Below are 19,669 nucleotides of genomic sequence, written 5' to 3' on the forward strand. Positions count from 1 at the left end.
TCAACGGCAATTACGTTTTCCTGAACTATCAGTCTTTGCTCATGGTTGTAGTTGAAACTTTTTTTCAAAAACCTTTAACATTGGTGACAGTGCTTCGCCCGACGTATGTGTTTGAGTCCGGTCCTGAGACTCTTCCTTTGCTCCCGATGCCGTATCCACTAGTTAGTCGACAAATTTCTTCTTCCAGTAATTCTTCTGCCTCAATCCTCATCGCCAGTTTTCTCTCCTGTTAGATTGCTTTGTTGCTGCAAAGAGAAAGGGTATGGAGGTTCCCACACTCTGGATTCTTTGAAACATCATGAGAGACTTTATTAAGACGTGTTGCTCACACAATCTAAGATGGAGTCCGGCAAAGCTCACGCACTCTGCTCAGGTCACTACATATCACGTAATGTTTTACCAGCAGGGATGTACTCTCTGCTACATAACAATGGTGGAGCAAGCTCAACAGGCTGAGTGGCCTCCTCCTGTTTCTAGGATCCTATTCAAGGTAACAATTCAAGCTTGCTTCTTACAGTTGAGAATCAAGCCCTCTGGCAATATAGCTACTAATCACACCCTGCTGTGATGCTAATCGCAATAAGAAGTTCCTCCTAAACTCAGTCCTAAATCTACTTCCCTTATTTTGAGGCTATGCCCCTAGTTCTGCTTTCACCCGCCAGTGGAAACATCTATCCTATTTATTCCATTCATAATTTTATATGTTTCTATAAGATCCCCCCCTCATCCTTCTAAATTCCAACGAGTACAGTCCCAGTCTACTCAACCTCTCCTCCTAATGCAACCCCTTCAGCTTTGGGATTAACCTAGTGAATCTCCTCTGCACACCCTTCAGTGCTAGTACGCCCTTTCTCAAGTAAGGAGACCAAAACTGAACACAATACTCCAGGTGTGGCCTCACTAACACCGTATACAATTGCAGCATAATCTCACTAGTCTTAAACTCCATCCCTCTAGCAATGAAGGACAAAACTCCATTCGCCTTCTTAATCACCTGTTGCACCTGTAAACCAACTTTTTGCAACTCATGCACTAGCACACCCAGGTCTCTGCACAGCAGCATGTTTTAATATTTTATCATTTAAATAATAATCCCTTTTGCTGTTATTCCTACCAAAATGGACAACCTCACATTTGTCAACATTGTATTCCATCTGCCAGACCCTAGCCCATTCACTTAACCTATCTAAATCCCTCTGCAGACTTCCGGTATCCTCTGCACTTTTTGCTTTGCCACTCATCTTAATGTTGTCTGCAAACCTGGACACATTGCACGTGGTCCCCAACTCCAAATCATCTATGTAAATTGTGAACAATTGTGAACAAGTCTGATCCCTGCACGTTCATCATGCATGTCGTGCACACTGCCTACGTATCAGGTGCAGGCGGGCATGATGAACAACTGGTGGTCGCACATCAACTGTACTTTCACCGAATGGAACCCCTTTCAGTTAGTGAAGGCCAGTCCCTAATGCAGCGGAACACATAGGAGGGCATGCATCCCGTCAATCACCACCTAGACCCGTGGCATCACAGCGATAGTGACAAATCCGCTGCCCGGGCAAGCTGGTGGGCTCAGTCCATATTCAGCTTGATGTACAGCGATGCCCGGGCATACAGGGCCTCCGGAAAGGCATGGATGCATCTGTGCACAGAGGGCTGTGAGATCCCAGACAGGGCCCCACTTGGCGCCTGGAAAGACCCTGTTGCATCAAGGTTTAAGGCGACCATCACCTTGATGACCACTGGGAGCGGGTGTTCTCCCCCATGCCCCCACTGTGTCAGGTGTACCATGATCTGACAGATATGTCGCACCATCTCCCTGCATAGCCGGACTCTTTGATGACATGCCCCGTCCAGCAGGTCCTCAAATGACAGGCGGTGCCGGTACAGACAAATCCTCATCTGGCACCTCCTCCTCCTCCTAGGCCTGTTGGGCGGCTCTGTAGCCTATGCGGCTGCCTCCTGTTCCTCTGGGGCATGCTCCATTGCTGAACGCTCTGCCGCTGCACACTCTGCTGCGACAGCTTCTTCCTCCTCGAGCAGCTCCAGCTCGTACAGCCGCAGGGCATCCCCCAGGGCTGCAGCGACGAACAGGAAGGCCACCATTGCTGGTTGAATTCCAATATCCATTGTCTGCAGGGGGTGAAAGGCCGACATATCAGCATGGTACATACCCCCGTGCCCAACCAGTTTAACCGGGCTACATGGTGGCCCCGGTTGGCACTGCGGGCTCTGCCCCTGCATTAAACACCCCCCCCCCCCCCCCCCCCCCCCCGTCGCCGCACTCCAGGCCCTGTCATTGCCTGGCACCGTGGGGCATCTGGCCCTGGCGTCCATCCCTGCTGCCAGGGGTACTGTTGCCTGGCGGTCTATCGGGCTGCATCACAGCCTGGTATGGCAACTGCTTGGCCCAGGACCGCAAGAAACTTCAGAGAGTCTTGAACACCGCTCAGTCCATCACACAAACCTGCCTCCCATCCATTGACTCCGTCTACACCTCCCGCTGCCTGGGGAAAGCGGGCAGTATAATCAAAGATCCCTCTCACCCGGCTTACTCACTCTTCCAACTTCTTCCATCGGGCAGGAGATACAGAAGTCTGAGAACACGCACGAACAGACTCAAAAACAGCTTCTTTCCCACTGTTACCAGACTCCTAAATGACCCTCTTATGGACTGACTTCATTAACACGACACCCTGTATGCTTCATCCAATGCCAGTGCTTATGTAGTTACATTGTATATGTTGTGTTGCCCTATTATGTATTTTCTTTTATTCCCTTTTCTTCTCATGTACTTAATGATCTGTTGAGCTGCTCGCAGAAAAATACTTTTCACTGTACCTCGGTACACGTGACAATAAACAAATCCAATCCAATCCCTTGCCAGCGGTACGTTCCGCGGCCTCTGCCTGCTCTCCCCCCACCCAGTAGGGGCTACAGTGGTAGTTGCCCTTGATGGGCCGTGTGGTGCCCCGCCGGCGGGTGGCCAGTGGGTTGCGCTGCAAGATGGGCCTGTGGGGGGTCACCCAGCCACTCGACTCGTCCCTCCACCTCCCTGGCAGGCCTCCCCAACCCAGCCAGCGCGGCCAATGTCCGGCCCGGCAGCCCACAGTCGCTCCTCTGTGTCCTAACTCCTCTCTTTCCCTCATCAGCCACTACGCCGGTTTCATGATCTTAAAAGCACAAGTGAACCGCGCCGTCGGGAACTCGGGCCATCGCAGGTGGAGAATCGCGGAGTCCCCGGAGAATACCCGGTCAGGCCCGCTAATGATACGCAAACGGTATTTACTGTACATGCTTTTCGGAATGCATTGACACCGCTATTGAGGTGACGGTGAATCGCGATTTGCCATCAAATCAGTGCCCACCGTAATTTCAGATTCAGAACCAATTCTAAACCCAATCCCGTTTCCTGGTTTCGACGTCAGCCAACAGAGAATCCCGCCCAGGCAATCCCTCCTGCCCCTCTCAGGACATACCTGTGCATCATTGCCAGTGAAGCAGGAGGCTCAGGACTGATTTTCCCATGGGGTGAGTTGCCTTTAGAGTCATGATAGGCTCTAGTGGCAACCCCCCAAATATGTAGATGAGGTCTGAAAAAATCCCTGGCATCTCTTGGGCCTTTGTTCAGGTGGACACTTCTCCTGTGAGCCCAGACAAAAATCGACCCAAATAACTTTCTTTAACTTTCTTTTGAACAGCAAATAAAAGAGCTCACTCAATCCTGTTGCAACACTATCGCGAAAGCTTCAAATGAAGTGATCTGGCTATTAAAACCATAGTAAAACCTGTGTAACACAGCTGCATAGGTACTTGAGAGAGGAATTACTCAGCACACTAGGAAGCCTGACATTGACTTTGTGATTTGGATATCTAGAGTGGTAGAATTCTCACATTTACGAAAGCTGTGACTGATACTGCACCATAATGTTTTAATTAGATTGGCTGCTGTCACTAGTCTGGAATTTGCTGCTGTGGTGACATTGGTATCAAATGCTGTAAATTAGACGATGATAATGCTCTCTGATCCTCGAGAGATGAATACATGCCAACATTGACTGGACAATTCGTCTGAATACATTGCAGTGTGGTCAGTGTCCAAAATACATTCAAGATGTTTGGGGATCATGTCCTCATGTTTTTTTATTCATTTACAGGGTGTGGGCGTTGCTGGTTAGGGCAGCATTTATTGCCTTCCCTAGTTGCCTTTCAGAAGGTGGTGGTGAACTGCCTTCTTGAACCGCTGCAGTCCTTGAGGGGTGGGTACATCCACTGGGCTGTTAGGGAGGGCGTTCGAGAATGTTGCCCCAGCGACAGTGAAGACATAGATTTAAGGTAATGTGGAGGAGATTTATAGTGGATTTGAGGAAAAACCTTTTCACCCAGAGAGTGGTGGGACTGTGGAACTCACTGCCTGAAAGGGTGGCAGACACCGGAGTCCTCGCAACATTTAAGAAACATTTAGATGAGCACTTGAATGCCATAACATACAAAGCTGTGGACCAGGTGCTGGAAATGGGTTTTGAATAGAGAGGTTATTGTTGGCCCGCACAGACACGATGGGCCGAAGGGCCTCTTGCTGTGCTTTAAGATTCTGACTCTAAACTCTAATGAATACAGGACCAACCTGTCCAAACTTTCCTCATAAATTATCCCTTCATCCCAGGAATCAGTTGAGTGAACCTTCTCTGAACTGCCTCTCATGTAACTATAATGTAATAATAACCTTTCTTAAATAAGGAGACCAAAAGTGAACACAGTATTCCAAATATGGTTTCACCCATGCACCATACGACTAGCAAATCGTACCACGTTTGTATTCACAATGAACAACATCCTATTTGCCTTCCTATTTACTTGCTGTCGCTACATACTGACTTTCTGGAATTTATACACCAGGAATCCCAGATCCCTCTGTGCCTCAGAGTTCTGTAGCCTCTCTCCATTTAGATCATATGTTGCTTTTGTATTCTTCCTGTCAAAGTGGACAAGTTCACATTTTCCCACTAATGGAAATAAAAGGCCATTTTAAAAATTCATTTACGGGGTGTGGGCATCTCTGATTCGGCCAGTATTTATTGCCCATCCCTCATTGCCCCTCAGAAGGTGGTGGTGAACTGTCTTCTTGAACCTCTGCAGTCCCTGAGATGTATGTACATCCACTGTGCTGTTAGGGAGGCGTTCCCAGGATTTTGGCACAGTAACAGAGAACGAATGGCAACATATTTCCAAGTCAGGGTGGTGAGTGACTTGGAGGGGAACCTCCAGGTGGTGGGGTTTCCAGGTATCTACTGCTCTTGTCCTTCTAGGTGGTAGTGGTTGCGGGTTTGGAAAGTTCTGTCTGAAGAACCTTGGTGCGTTACTGCAGTGCATCCTGTAGATGGTACACACGGCTGCCACTGTTCATCGGTGGTGGAGGGATTGAATGTTTGTGGCGAGTGGAGAGTATCCATTAAACTCCTGACTTGTGCCTTATAGATGGTGGACAGGCTTTGGGGAGTCAGAAGGTGAGTTACTCACCGTAGGATTCCGAGCCTTTGACCTGCCCTGGAGCCACAGTATTAACATGGCTAGTCCAGTTCAGTTTCTGATCAATGTAACCCCCAGGATGTTGATTGTGGGGGATTCAGCGATGGTAATGCCATTGAATGTCATGTGGCAGTGATTAGATTCTCTCTTGTCGGAGTTAGTCATTGTCTGGTACTTGTGTGGCGCAAATGTAACTTGCTACTTGTCAGCCCAAACCTGGATATTGTCCAGGTCTTGCTGCATTTGGACACGGACTGCTTCATTATCTGAGGAGTCGCGAATGGTGCTGAACATTGTGCAGTCACCCACTTCTGACCTTATGATGGAAGGGAGGCCATTGATGAAGCAGCTGAAGAATCGGGAAACAGGTGCCAGGGCTGCTGAGGGAGGGAGAGTAGGTACGACATGTTGACTGTGAGCAGCCAGTCCTGCTGCTGGCCGGGGGGGGGGGTGGCGGCACCACCAGGGCCGGGGAGAGTAGTGGGGGGTGACCAGGGGATGGTCCGTGGGGGTGGAGGAGACCTCCGGGACCGGGGTGTCCAGGCATGGGCCACCATTGCAACGGCATGCAAGGCAGCCATCTGAACATCCACTGTGGCCTGTAGTTGCACTGAGCGGGTCCAGCTGCATGGATGCCCATTGGACCTGGTTTGACACGGGGGTATGCACCATGATAACATGTCTGCCTTTTATTCCCTACAGAGAATGGATTTCGGCATTCAACCAGGAATGGTTGGAATCTGCCAAGCAGTTACAGCCCTGCGAATGCACTGAGGCTGCATGAGCAGGAGCTGCTCAGGGAGGACCCTGCAGAACAGGTGCTTGCCCCAGAGAAGTAGGAGCCAGCCAGTGGGGATGGAGAGCCAGCCACCCGACAGACCGAGGAGCAGGTGGGAAGGTGGCGTCGTATCAGGCTCATGTATATTGGCAGCGCCTGTCCTTTAAGGACCTGCCGAGCTGAGCGTGTCGCCGAAGACTCTGGCTGAGCGGGGGGACCATGCGACATCTTTGCGCATCCTGCCGCACCTGGAACTGTGGTGGTATGGGGGAGGACGCCCGCTCCCGGTGGCCATCAAGGTGATGGTCGCCTGGAACGTCCATGTGATGTTCCAGGCCATCCACAATGTTCACCCACCCCATCCCCACACCCACTCTGTGGCCAGCCCAGACCTGCTCACCCCTCACACCCATCTGACAGAGCACCGAGCCAGATTGTAACAGTGTGAACAGGTGTTTGATGTGACAACATGTTTACAGATTTGTGCCCTAGCCCCTATCAGTAAGCTGTACCCTGCACCCGTGCCAACTTAGCTAGTGCCTGACTTTCTGGCCTTATGCGCTCTAACGCTACGTCTAGGTGGATCCCCAGACGGCACATCAGGAGTGGAGGCGGCCCGCTGTGATTCCTGCTCTGCGGCCTGCGTCCCCAATGGCGGGTGTCTTCTGGAGCTACTCGGCCTGGATGGACACGGCAGCTGCTCGGGTGTCCCAGGTGGCGTGATGCCACCCTGTTCTGCCCGCTTCCCACCAGATGCACCAGGGACAGGCGGGGAGAGGGGGAGTCCGAGGTGCTTCGGTGTTCCAGCACCTCCGCTGCGGGGGTCACTGGCACAGGCCCCCTCACCTCCTCCATGCTCGGGTGTCTGATGGCCCCCGGAGTATTCCATGGGACAGGGGGTGCGATTGGAGCCATCCCCTGGGGCTCCCAAACCACCTGGTGCTGCCAGTCCTGGAGGTCCGCTCTGGTCTCGACAAGCGTCCGCACGCTCACGGCCATGGAGCACAGGAAGTGGACCACCTCCGTCTGGGACTGTGCCACATCACCCATTGGCTGTGCCACCACCTTCTGGATCTGTGTCACATCAGCCAGTGACTGCGCTATCTCCCTCTGGGACTGGGCCACCTCCCTCTGTGCCTGCGCCGTGTTAGCCAGTGCCTGGGCAATGCCGTCGACGTTCCCAGCCATGGCCTGCTGCGACTGGGCCACGCTCGGGAGCGCCGCTGCGATTTCCAGTTGGCTCTGGGACATGGCTGCCTGTGAGACGGCAACCCCGTCCTGGGCCTCAGCCAGCACCCGCACAGAATGCCCCAGGCCTTGGACACGATGATCCATAGCCGCAACCCTCAACCCCAATGCCTCCACCGCGAACGCCACCCGTGCAGTGTTGGCCCGCGCCGCACAAATGGCCAGCACCACCTCCTGCTGCTGCACACGTTTGAACTCCTCCAACTGCACCTGCAGGTGCTGGATGTTCGCCGACACCCCCTCATGTAGTCCCTGGCTCTGCGACTGCATCTCCACAATCAATGGGACTGTCCGTTCCAGAAGCCTGAAATACGTCTGGATGGCAGATAGTCCCTATGGTCGGCCTGCACTCCGACCGCTCTCCGCCTCGGGAGTTCCTACCTCCACCTGATGTACCGGGTCAGCTGTGTGGTGCACACCAGTGTCCCAGCATTAAATCACCATTAAAGTGCTCAACTGAGCTGAGTGACTCTGGGATGGTGGAGGGTGTTAGAGACAGCTGTGAGGGGAAATCCGTGTCATCCTTGGACTCGCGCTCTGGGGCGCCTGAGTCTCGGGTCAAGGACTCCTGTCCAGGCTGCTCTCCTCGATGCTGCTCGGCTCTCAGGAGGGGTGGGGGGGGAGGTGTCTGTGGCACTGGCTGGGGGCGAGGCATCTGTGGCACTGGCTGGGGGCAGAGAACACCCGCCCCATCACCAGCAGGCCTTGCAAGACGTAAGACAAAACACATGATTAGACCGGGGAGGGGGGGGGGGGGGGGGGGTGATGGTGATGCTGGTGGTGTGGGGTGAGGGTGGCGTGGGGGCGGGTGGGGGTGACACGCGTGTCATGGGGAACCGCAACTCAACAGGGTCTCACTTCCTCACCCATGGCCGGCCTGCCTGCCCGTGACCTCCCTTTCATCCAGGCCAGCAATCACATCCAGGGCCTTCTGCTCATCCACAGCGAGGCGCCCCAGGTCCAGCGGTCCCCCTCCAGTTTTTTCCTGCTCCCGGCAGTTGTGAGCGGCCTTCTGCTTGGGGTGGGAACAGTAAATGACAGTCCAAGTCATGCAGCCCAGGGGGTGGGTATCTGGTGGCTTCAGTAGCCAGGGAACCCGGCCATGGCGGCTGGTATGGGTACTGGCATGTGGTTCAGCGTGGGGGTCCGGCCGCTCTCCGTGTGCCGGGGGGGGGGGGGGGGGGTACGGTTGTATGGGGGGGGGGGTTGGTGGCAGGGGCACAGATTGCCTACTCAGCCTGGCTGCCCTGCGGAGGTTGTGCAGTTTTTTCAGGCAGACCGGACGATGTTAACCATGGCGCTCACTGCCTCTCCCACCTATGCCCAGACACGATGAACGACGGCGTCTGGCCAGAGTACAGCATCAACTGCCTCTCCACCACTGCGTCCAGAAGGTCTCCGCTCGGCGTCTGCGAAACATGGAGCCGCTCTTCTCGCTACCATCTTGTTGGCTGGGATGGTGTGTGTGGGGTGTGAAGTGCGTACATACGGCTGCAGCTTGTCGGCCTCCTGAGTGTCAATCGTGGAACTGGTGAATCCAGCACCGTTTCTCATTGGAATCGATTGTGTTCCTCGTGGTGCCGGTGCTAACCCCTCAACAATAGCTGAATCAGTCCAGGTACAGCGCCAGTTTTGCTGTCCTGGAGGTCCATTGGGGGAGGGCCTTCAGGTGGCTCGCTGAGGCCATCCCAAAGGTGCGCGGCGCGCGTCACGATGACGCCATTTCGGAAGGGGTGGAGTATGCAAAACCTGCACCAAACAGGTGCGCCCCAATCTTGGCGTCAAAAGGGATTCTCCGCCCGATCGGCGATTCTGAAGTCGGTCTCGGGGAACGGTGAATCCCGCCCTGTCTCCGGAATGGAGAATCCCGCCACCGAGGTTTGCGATGATAGAGAAGTTGAATGAACACTCCTATTCCAACTATCAAAAGGAAGGATTGTTTTTAATGGTCTGAATGAACGGGGCAGGGCAGGAGCAACAACTGCTGCAGGTCCCGTCAACAAATTTCTCAGTCACGTATTTAAGAAACCCAGCCATTAATTTATGTGGCCATCCGGTGCCTTTGGAATTTAACAGATTTGTGCAAGCTGTCTGATGCTACGTTTGGACGCAATGCACCCCTTTACATCTGAAAACAAGCCTAATTATACCAATTTCTAATCTTTAACATTATGCCAATGAACATTTTTCTTCCAGATGGCTCAGCTGTATAGAGAATGCTGCACTTGAAATTCTCAGGTTGGGTAGGAGGCATTAACTTAGCCGTCACATACTTTTTCCAAAAATGTTGTATGTGAAAGACATAAGTAACATTTAGTCTACATATACTGTATCATTTATTTTGTTCCTTATTCATGGAATGAGGCATTTTTCAGCGAGCTATTATATATCATTTATGTATCTTAGAGCTATGCTCTCGCTTGAAGTTGTGAACGTGTTAAAAATCCCCAAGAAAGTCTGTTGAACACCGCACCCACTGAGTGCTTCAGTATGAAAGAAGGCTGGAATAGAAAATCTTTTGAGAATAAATGTATATCAACGCACTTGATCAAGAGGAATCATTTCTCTGAGCACGTACAGGGGTGTTGAAAACCTCCCTGTGCTGAGACTGATGCTGTGTGTCAAGACACTCGTTGCTTTGAAAGTGAGATGGTGGCCGTGATAGATAGTTGTCTGGCTGCACACTCCGCTAACACAGTACTTCTTTCTTGACAGTTTCGGCATGAACCATGATGGAATTGGAAACTCCTGTGGGACGAAAGGTCACGAAGCTGCAAAGCTCATGGCAGCTCATATTACTGCCAACACCAATCCATTCTCCTGGTCTACGTGCAGCAGAGATTATATCACCAGCTTTTTGGAGTAAGTGCCCAGCAGCACAGCAGATTAGATTACCCAATTTATTAAAAAAGTAGCCACTATTTGTTGCCATGAATAAATATACAATTAATTGATATAATTGGGCCTGCAGCTCAATGAAAGTTTCATGTGGAAATGTAACTGATCATATTTAGATTTTGCTGAATGCACCTTTGATTATAAACTAAATGCTCCCGTTGACATTTGCTCATTCAAGTGCAAGGTAAGCACAGATTTGCAACAGTGAAAACCAGCTGATGGATTTTAAATTTTTCTCCTTTTAGTTTTTCCTTCTTTTGTTGCATTAGCCTTTCCAATTAAAGATTGTGATATTGAGCCATTAGAAAAGTGGTTATTTATTCCCATGTTGAGAAAATGTGTTCGCAGGAGTTTGAGCTGTTCTGCTCATGTTGGTTTTGATTCATCCTTTGCATTGCGACCATGTCTAAAAGGAACTAATGAATTGGTTCTGGGGCTAGGAAGAGATCGTGGGATGTGTTCAATGCACTTTATCTCTCTCTCTTCCTTTTAAAACTCCATCCCTGCTGTTCATTATATCTGCTGCTGAGTATTTGATGGAAGATAAGTGACATGGAGCTCACTTTTGGTCTTTTTGCTAATTAATCATTGACAGCAGGTATTTGCAAATTAATTCTGTCTATCTAAGACAAATTGACTCTCGGATTACATAGATTACATATCTGTTTGATAACTGGAGAAAGTACAGATTGTCAAATTGTCAAACCAATAAAAAGGCACCAGAATGTTCCTTTCCATTATCAGCCACCAGGAGCCTGAGCAGTGATGAGTTATAACGGCCTATACTGTACTGCTGACATGTGGAACTGATATTCCAACCTGTACAAATAATAGCTTACTGATCCTGTGGGGGTTTTATGTGATTTGGAAACAAAGTGGGGGGTAATCACTGAAGCTTCCAACCCAGAAAGAAGAGTGGTTTTGCGAAATGCTCAGATCTGTCTTTTACATTTGTCCCCCTGCTCAAGTACGTTCTTTTTCTCAGTGGAAAAGCCTACAGAATGCTAGAGACCTGTCCTTAATAGAAGAAACAGCTGTGTGTAATCCCTACAGGCAGGGGCAGTATATAATTTTTTTTTTCCGGAACTAACCATTTGGCCCAAAACGTACCGTCTTCTACAAGGCTGAATGCTACCAGCGTTGTATTTAAATGTTTTAAACAAAGAGGGAAACACGGACATTAGTCAAGATGGGACTTATTTCTTGACGCACAACGATTATCTACCTGTCCACTTGCAAAAGGAAGCCATTGTTTTATATTCAATGTTTATGAGGCCAGTTTACTGATCAGAATATGTACATGTCAGGGACATTGCAGAATCGGTTTTATGTCTGGTATGTTTAGTCAAAAGATTCTCCCTTACTACACATTCAGAGTGAGCTCACAAGACGCATAAGGCCAGTAATTAACCTGGCTGATTGAAAGTAAGATGATGCGATAATCCTGCAAGTGCTTAGAGGATATTATAATTTACTGCAGGTGTTTAGAGGAAATTTGATGCTGATACAGGTGTTGAGAGGATGCTAGATAATGCCACAACTTTTGAGAGGATGATTGACCGTGCAGCAGGTGTTTATTGGATATTAGATACTTCTGAAAGTGTTTAGTGGATGTTTGATACTGCTGCAGGTGACTAGAGGATGTGTGATACGGCTGTAGGTGGTTGGGGATGTTTGATACTGCTGCAGCTGTTTAGAGGATGTTTGATACAGCTGCAGGTGTTTCGAGGATGTTAGATATTGCTGCAGGTGTTTGGGGATGTTAGATACTGCTACAGGTGTTTAGAGGATGATGGTTACTGCTGCAAGAATTTAGAGGATGTTTGTTACTGCTGCAGGTGCTTGAGGATGTTTGATACTGCTGCAGATGTTTCAAAGATGTTTGATACTGCTGCAAGTCATGAGAGGATATTTGTTACTTCTGCAGGTGTTTAGAGAATATTAGAACCTGCTGCAGGTCTTTAGGGATGTTCAATACTGCTGCAGGTGTTTCGAGGATGTAGATACTGCAGCAGGCGTTCAGAGGATATTGATTACTGCTGCAAGTGTTTAGAGGATGTTTTATACGGCTGCAGGTATTCAGAGGATCTTTGATACTGTTCCAGGTGTTTAGAGGATGTTTGAAACTGATGCACATGTTTAGAGGATATTTGATACTGCAGGAGGTGTTTAGAGGATGTTTGATACTGCTTCAGGTGTTCAGAGGATATTGATTACTGCCGCAAATGTTTAGAGGATGTTTGATACGGCTGCATGTATTTAAAGGATGTTGGATACTGTTCCAGGTGTTGAGAGGGTATTTGATACTGCTGCAGGTTTTTAGTGGATGTTTGATACTGAGGCATGTGTTTAGAGGCTGTTTGATACTGGTGCACGTGTTTAGAGATATTTGATACTGCTGCATGTGTTTAGAGAAAGTTTGAGACTGCTGCAGGTGTTTAGACGGTGTTAGATACTACTGCAGGTGTTTATTGGATATTAGATACTGCTGCAGATGTTTAGAGAATGCTAGATATTGCTGCAGGTGTTGAGAGTATTATGGGCCAGGGTTTAGTGAACACCAACGTATATCATGGAGTTTACCTGACCTACAACTGTTGATAGATTTTAGTTACGAGGAGCACAAGGGCCTATTTTTCAGGTGTTATTCAACAGGGGCCTTAAGAACTTGTAATCAAAAACATAGTTTATTCTACGAATTCAGCTAACACTTTATAAACACACACAGGAAGCATTTTATCAACTACAAACATAAATACCCCACACAGCTACAGTACTCTACATTTAACCCTTAATAACTTCCCTTTACTGTTTCACTCAAGTAACAACATCCATAAATCAGACCATCCCTTATACCACAAAACAGTAGGTTTGAATTCCTTCCAGAACACAGTTATTACTTTGAAGTTATCAAGTGACCTGGAGACACATTTTTTAACATGTAGAAAGAGAGACTCCAAGATCCTAGTAGTCTGAATACAGCTTCCAACTGTCGAAACTGAAAATAAAACTCAGAGCCACAAAGAGCTTCCAGCTCAAAACAAAGGTAAAAACCAGAGCCACCGCCCAGCTCCACCCTCACAATGACATCACTGCAGCTATTACAGAAGACAGCCAGTTCTTAAAGAGACATTCCCATGACAAGAGGATGTTTGATTCTGCTACAGGTGTTTTGGGGATGTTTGATACTGCGGCAGGTGTTTAGAGAATGTTAGATATTGCTGCAGGTGTTTAGATTGTTTGATACTGCTGCAGGTGTTTAGAGAATGTTAGATACTGCTGCAGGTGTTTAGAGGATGTTTGATACTGCTGCAGGTGTTTAGAGAATGTTAGATGCTGCTGCAGGTGTTTAGAGAATGTTAGATACTGCTGCAGGTGTTTAGAGGATGTTTGATACTGCTGCAGGTGTTTAGAGAATGTTAGATACAGCTGCAGGTGTTTAGAGAATGTTAGATACTGCTGCAGGTGTTCAGAGGATGTTTGATGCTGCAGGTGTTTAGAGAATGTTGGATACTGCTGCAGGTGTTTAGAGAACGTTAGATACTGCTGCAGGTGTTTAGAGAATGTTAGATACTGCTGCAGGTGTTTAGATCATGTTAGATACTGCTGCAGGTGTTTAGAGGATGTTTGATACTGCTGCAGGTATTTAGAGGATGTTTGATACTGCTGCAGGTGTTTAGAGGATGTTAGATACTGAAACAGTGTTTAGAGGATGTTTGATACTGCTGCATGTGTTTAGAGGATGTTTGATACTGCAGCAGGTGTTTAGAGGCTATATGATATTGCAGCAGGTGTTTCGAGGATGTTTGATACTGCAGCAGGTGTTTAGAGGATATATGATATTGCAGCAGGTGTTTAGAGGATGTTTGATACTGCGGCATGTGTTTCGAGGATGTTTGATATTGCAGCAGGTGTTTTGAGGATGTTTGATAATGCAGCAGGTGTTTAGAGGGTTTTTGATACTGATGCAGATGTTCAGAGGATGTTTGATACTGCAGCAGGTGTTTAGAGGATGTTTGATACTGCAGCAGGTGTTTAGAGGATGTGTGATACTGCTGCAGGTGTTTAGACGATGTTTGATACTGCAGCAGGTGTTTAGAGTGTCATAGGAGTGCCCCTTTAAGAAATGTGTTTGTCTTAGCACATGGCCTCAGTTATGTGATTGTGTGGGTGGAGCTCAGCTGTGGTTCTGAATTTTACTTTCGCTTTGAGTTTGGACTGGTTTAAACTCCACAGGTTGAAAGAAGGGTCTCTCCATCTTCATTTTCTAAAAGCTGTTTTCCGACTACTTGGTAACATAAAAGTGATAATTGTTTCTGGAAGGAATTCAAACCTGCTGTTTGAAAAGGGGAACAGAGTATCAACAACACGTCTTATACCAGTGAGAATGCTGTGTGCTGGGCCACACCTTTGAAAAGGGGGGCGGGATTCTGTGATCCTGAGGCTAAGTGTTGACGCCGTCGGAAACGCCGCCACATTTCTCGACGGCGTCAACATGGCCTCAGGATCAGCAATTCTGGCCCCTACAGCGGGCCAGCACGGCACTGGAGCGGTTCACACCGCTCCAGCTGCTGATCCCGGTGTCAACTGGGCGCTGTGGGATCCGTGCAAGCACAGTGGCTCCCTTCTCCGCGCCAGCCCCGACTCAACATGGCGCAGGGCTACAGGGGCCGCGCGGAAGAAAGGAGGCCCCCAGCCCGAGAGTCCGGGCCGCCGATCGGTGGGCCCCGATCGTGGGCAGGCCACATCGGGGGCTTTCCCCGGGGTCGGACCCCCCCCCCCCCCCCCCACACACAGGCCACCCCCCGACCCTGCCACGCCGAGTCGGCGGCACCAACAACGTTGGCGTCATTGGCGCCGATTCTCCACTTTGCGGAGAATCGCGTGCCGGCGTTGGGGCAGCATGGCGCGATTCGCGCCGATCACGGGGATTCTCCGGCCCGGCCCCGGGCTGAGAGAATCCCGCCCAGAGTTTCTGGTTTTACTTGGATTATGTTGTGGAATTGGATCAGTTGAGCGGGAAATTCATTAAGTGTTACACATAGATTGCTGTAGCTGTGTGGGGTCTTTATGTTTGTAGTTGATGAAGATTCATACTGCATGTGTTTGTACAAATGTTAATGAAATTTGGAGAATAAAGCTTGTTTTTTGATTTAAAACGCCGAAGACCACTGTTGAATATCACCTGATAGGCAGGCTCTTGTGCTCATCGTAACCAAAATCAACATGCAATTATAGGATAGGTGAACTCCATAATATAATTTGGTGTTTTCTAAACCTTTGGCCATAACAAGAGGATGTTTGATACTGCTGCAGGTGTTTAGAGGATGTTCAATACTGTTCAAATGATATTGGATACTGCTGCAGGTGTTTAGAGGATATTAGATACTACTGCAGGTGTTAAGAGGATGTTAGATACTGCTGCAGATTTTTTGAGGATGTTTGATACTGCTGCAGGGATTTAGAGGATGTTTGACACTGCTGCAGATGTTTAGAGGATGATACACAATGCAGCAGGTGCTTATTGGATGTTTGATACTGCTGCAAGTGTTTAGAGGATGATTGATACAGCTGCAGGTGTTTATAGGATGTTGAATACTGTTCCAGATGTTTGGAGGGTATCTGATACTGCTGCAGGGTGTTTATTGGATATTAGACATTGCTGCCGGTGTTTCAAGGCTGTTTCATACTACTGCAGGTGTTTAGAGGATGTTTGATACTGCTCAGGTGTTTCAAGGATGGTTCATACTGCTGCAGATGTTAAGAAGATGTTACTTACTGCAGCGAGTGTTTATTGGATGGTTGATACTGCTGCAGGTGTTTAGAAGATGTTTGATACTGATTCAGGTGTTTGAGGGTGTTGGATACTGCAGCAGGTGTTAAGAGGATGTTTGTTACTGCTGCAGTTGTTAAGACGATGTTAGATACTGCAGCAGGTGTTTCGAGGATGTTTGATATTGCAGCAGGTGTTTTGAGGATGTTTGATAATGCAGCAGGTGTTTAGAGGGTTTTTGATACTGATGCAGATGTTCAGAGGATGTTTGATACTGCAGCAGGTGTTTAGAGGATGTTTGATACTGCAGCAGGTGTTTAGAGGATGTGTGATACTGCTGCAGGTGTTTAGACGATGTTTGATACTGCAGCAGGTGTTTTAGAGGATGTTTGATGCTGCAGCAGGTGTTTAGAGGATATTTGATACTGCTGCAGATGTTCAGAGGATGTTTGATACTGCTGCAGGTGTTTAGAGTTTCATGGGAGTGTCCCATTAAGAAATGTTTTTATCTTATCACATGGCATCAGTGATGTCATTGTATGTTTGGAGCTGGGCTGTGGCTCTTTGGATTTTACTTTCGCTTTGAGTTTTCGACTGGTTTTGAACTGCACAGGTTGAAAGAAGTGTCTCTCTATCATCATTTTAAAAGCTATTTCCAAACTGCTGATAACTTAATAGAGATACTTATTTTCTGGAGTGAATTCAAACCTGCTGTTTGAAAAGGGGAACAGAGTATCAATAACAAGTCTACTACCAGTGAGAATGCCGCATGCTGGGACACCCTTTGAAAAGGGTTTTTAGGTTTTATTTGGATTTTGTTAGTGAATTGGAACAGTTAAGGGGGAATTCATTGAGGGTTACACATAGATTATGGCTGTGTGGGGTCTTTATATTTGTAGTTCATAAAAATTCTAACTGTAGAATAAAGCTTGTTTTTTGAGTAAAAGCGCATAAGAACTCTGTTGAATAACACCAGAAAGGCAGGTTCTTGTGCTCATCCCGGCCAAATTCAATAAACAGTTGTAGGTCAGGTGAACTCCATGATATACTTTGGAGTTTTCTAAACCCTGGCCCATAACAAGAGGACATTTGTTACTGCTGCAGGTGTTTATTGGATATCAGGGGCGAAATTCTCCCCCAACGGCGCGATGTCCGCCGACTGGCGCCAAAGACGGCGCCAATCAGACGGGCATCGCGCCGGCCCAAAGGTGCGGAATGCTCCGCATCTTTGGCGGCCTAGCCCCAACATTGAGGGGCTAGGCCGACGCCAGAGGGATTTCCCCCCCGCCAGCTGGCGGAAATGGCGTTTGTTTCCCGCCAGCTGGCGCGGAAATGCGGCGCATGCGCGGGAGCGTCAGCGGCTGCTGACAGTTTCCCGGCGCATGCGCGGGAGCGTCAGCGGCCGCTGAAAGTTTCCCGCGCATGCGCAGTGGGGAGAGTCTCTTCCGCCTCCGCCATGGTGGAGGCCGTTGCGGAGGCGGAAGGGAAAGAGTGCCCCCACGGCACAGGCCCGCCCGTGGATCGGTGGGCCCCGATCGCGGGCCAGGCCACTGTGGGGGCACCCCCTGGGGTCAGATCGCCCCGCGCCCCCCCCCCCCCCCCAGGACCCTGGAGCCCGCCCACGCCGCCTGGTCCCGCCGGTAAATACCAGCTTTGATTTACGCCGGCGGGACAGGCAATTTCTGGGCGGGACTTCGGCCCATCCAGGCCGGAGAATTGAATGGGGGGTCCCGCCAACCGGCGCGGCCTGATTCCCGCCCCGCCCAATCTCCGGTACCGGAGACTTCGGCGGGGGCGGGGGCGGGATTCACGGCGGCCAACGGCCATTCTCCGACCCGGCGGGGGGTCGGAGAATGATGCCCCAGATACTGCTACAGGTGTTTAGAGGATGTTAGATACTGCTGCAGGAGTTAAGAGGGTGTTTAATACTGCTGCATTTATTTCGAGGATTTTACATACTGCTGCAAGGATTTAGAGGATGTTAGACACTGTTGCGGGGATTTAGAGTATTTTTGATACTGCTGCAGATGTTCAGAGAATATTGGTTATTGCTGCAAGTGTTTAGAGGATGTTTGATACAGCTTCAGCTATTTAGAGGATATTCAATACTGTTCCTAGTGTTTAGAGATGATTTGATACTACTGCAGGTGTTTATTGGATACTAGATACTGCTGCAGGTGTTTCGAGGATGTTTGACACTGCTGCAGGTGTTTAGACGGCGATTGATACAGCTGCAGGTGTTTAGAGGATGTTCAATACTGTTCCAGATGTTTAGAGGGTATTTGATACTGCTGCAGGGTGTTTATTGGACATTCGATATTGCAGCCGGTGTTTTAGAGGTATGTTTGATACTGCTGCAGGCGTTTAGAGAATGTTAGATACTGCTGCAGGTGTTTAGAGGATGTTTGATACTGCTGCAGGTGTTTTGAGGATGTTTGATACTGCTGCAGGCGTTTAGAGGATGTTTGATATTGATGCAGGTGTTTAGAGGATGTTTGATACTGCTGCAGGTGTTAAGAGGATGTCCGATACTGCAGCAGGTGTTCAGAGCATGTTTCATACTGCTGCAGGTGTTTCAAGGATGCTTGATACTGATGCAGGTGTTTAGAGGATGTGTGATACTGATGCAGGGGTTTCAGGTCTGTTTGATACGTCTTCAGGGGTTTACTGGATGTTTGATACTGCTGCAGGGGTTCAGAGGATGTTTGATACGACTGCAGGTGTTTATTGGATGATTGATGCTGCTGTGGGCATTTAGAGGATGTTTGATACTGCTGCAGGTGTTCAGAGGATGTTTGTAACTGCTGTGGGCATTTAGAGGATGTTTGATACTGCTGCAGGTGTTTAGAGGATGTTTGATACTGCTGCAGGTGTTTAGAGAATGTTTGATACTGCTGCAGGTGTTTAGAGAATGTTTGATACTGCTGCAGGTGTTTCAAGGATGTTTGATAGTGCTGCAGAAGATAAGAAGATGTTACATACTGCAGCAGGTGTTTAGAGGATGTTTGATACTGATGCAGGTGTTTAGAGGACGGTTGATACTGCAACAGGTGTTTAGAGGATGTTTGATAGTGCTGCAGAAGATAAGAAGATGTTACATACTGCAGCGGGTGTTTAGAGGATGTTTGATACTGATGCAGGTGTTTAGAGGACGTTTGATACTGCAGCAGGTGTTTAGAGGATGTTTGATTTTGCAACAGGTGTTTAGACGATGTTTGATACAGCTTAAGATGATGATTGGATGTTTGTTACTGTTGCAGGTGTTTAGCATTTGATACTGCTGCAGGTGTTTATTGGATATTAGATACCACTGCAGTTGTTTGGAGGATATTGTTACTGCTGCAGGTTTTTAGAGGACATTGGATACTGCTGCAGGTATTTTTAGGATATTTGTGACTGCTACAGGTGTTTAGAGGATGTTTGATTCAGTTGCAGGTGTT

General features: G+C 48.7%; 1 protein-coding gene across 2 annotated transcripts in view; it reads left to right on the forward strand.

Annotated features, from left to right (window-relative positions):
- adamts6 (ADAM metallopeptidase with thrombospondin type 1 motif, 6) overlaps window positions 1-19,669 on the forward strand; it is a 480,737-nt gene that overhangs the window by 255,098 nt on the left and 205,970 nt on the right. For both annotated transcript variants that reach the window (XM_072496932.1, XM_072496933.1), the window contains one exon: window positions 10,274-10,420. In XM_072496932.1, coding sequence (XP_072353033.1) covers window positions 10,274-10,420 — 147 coding nt within the window. The remainder of the gene's footprint in view (window positions 1-10,273; window positions 10,421-19,669) is intronic.

This window comes from Scyliorhinus torazame, chromosome 3 (assembly GCF_047496885.1).
Source record: "Scyliorhinus torazame isolate Kashiwa2021f chromosome 3, sScyTor2.1, whole genome shotgun sequence".
Taxonomy (NCBI): domain Eukaryota; kingdom Metazoa; phylum Chordata; class Chondrichthyes; order Carcharhiniformes; family Scyliorhinidae; genus Scyliorhinus; species Scyliorhinus torazame.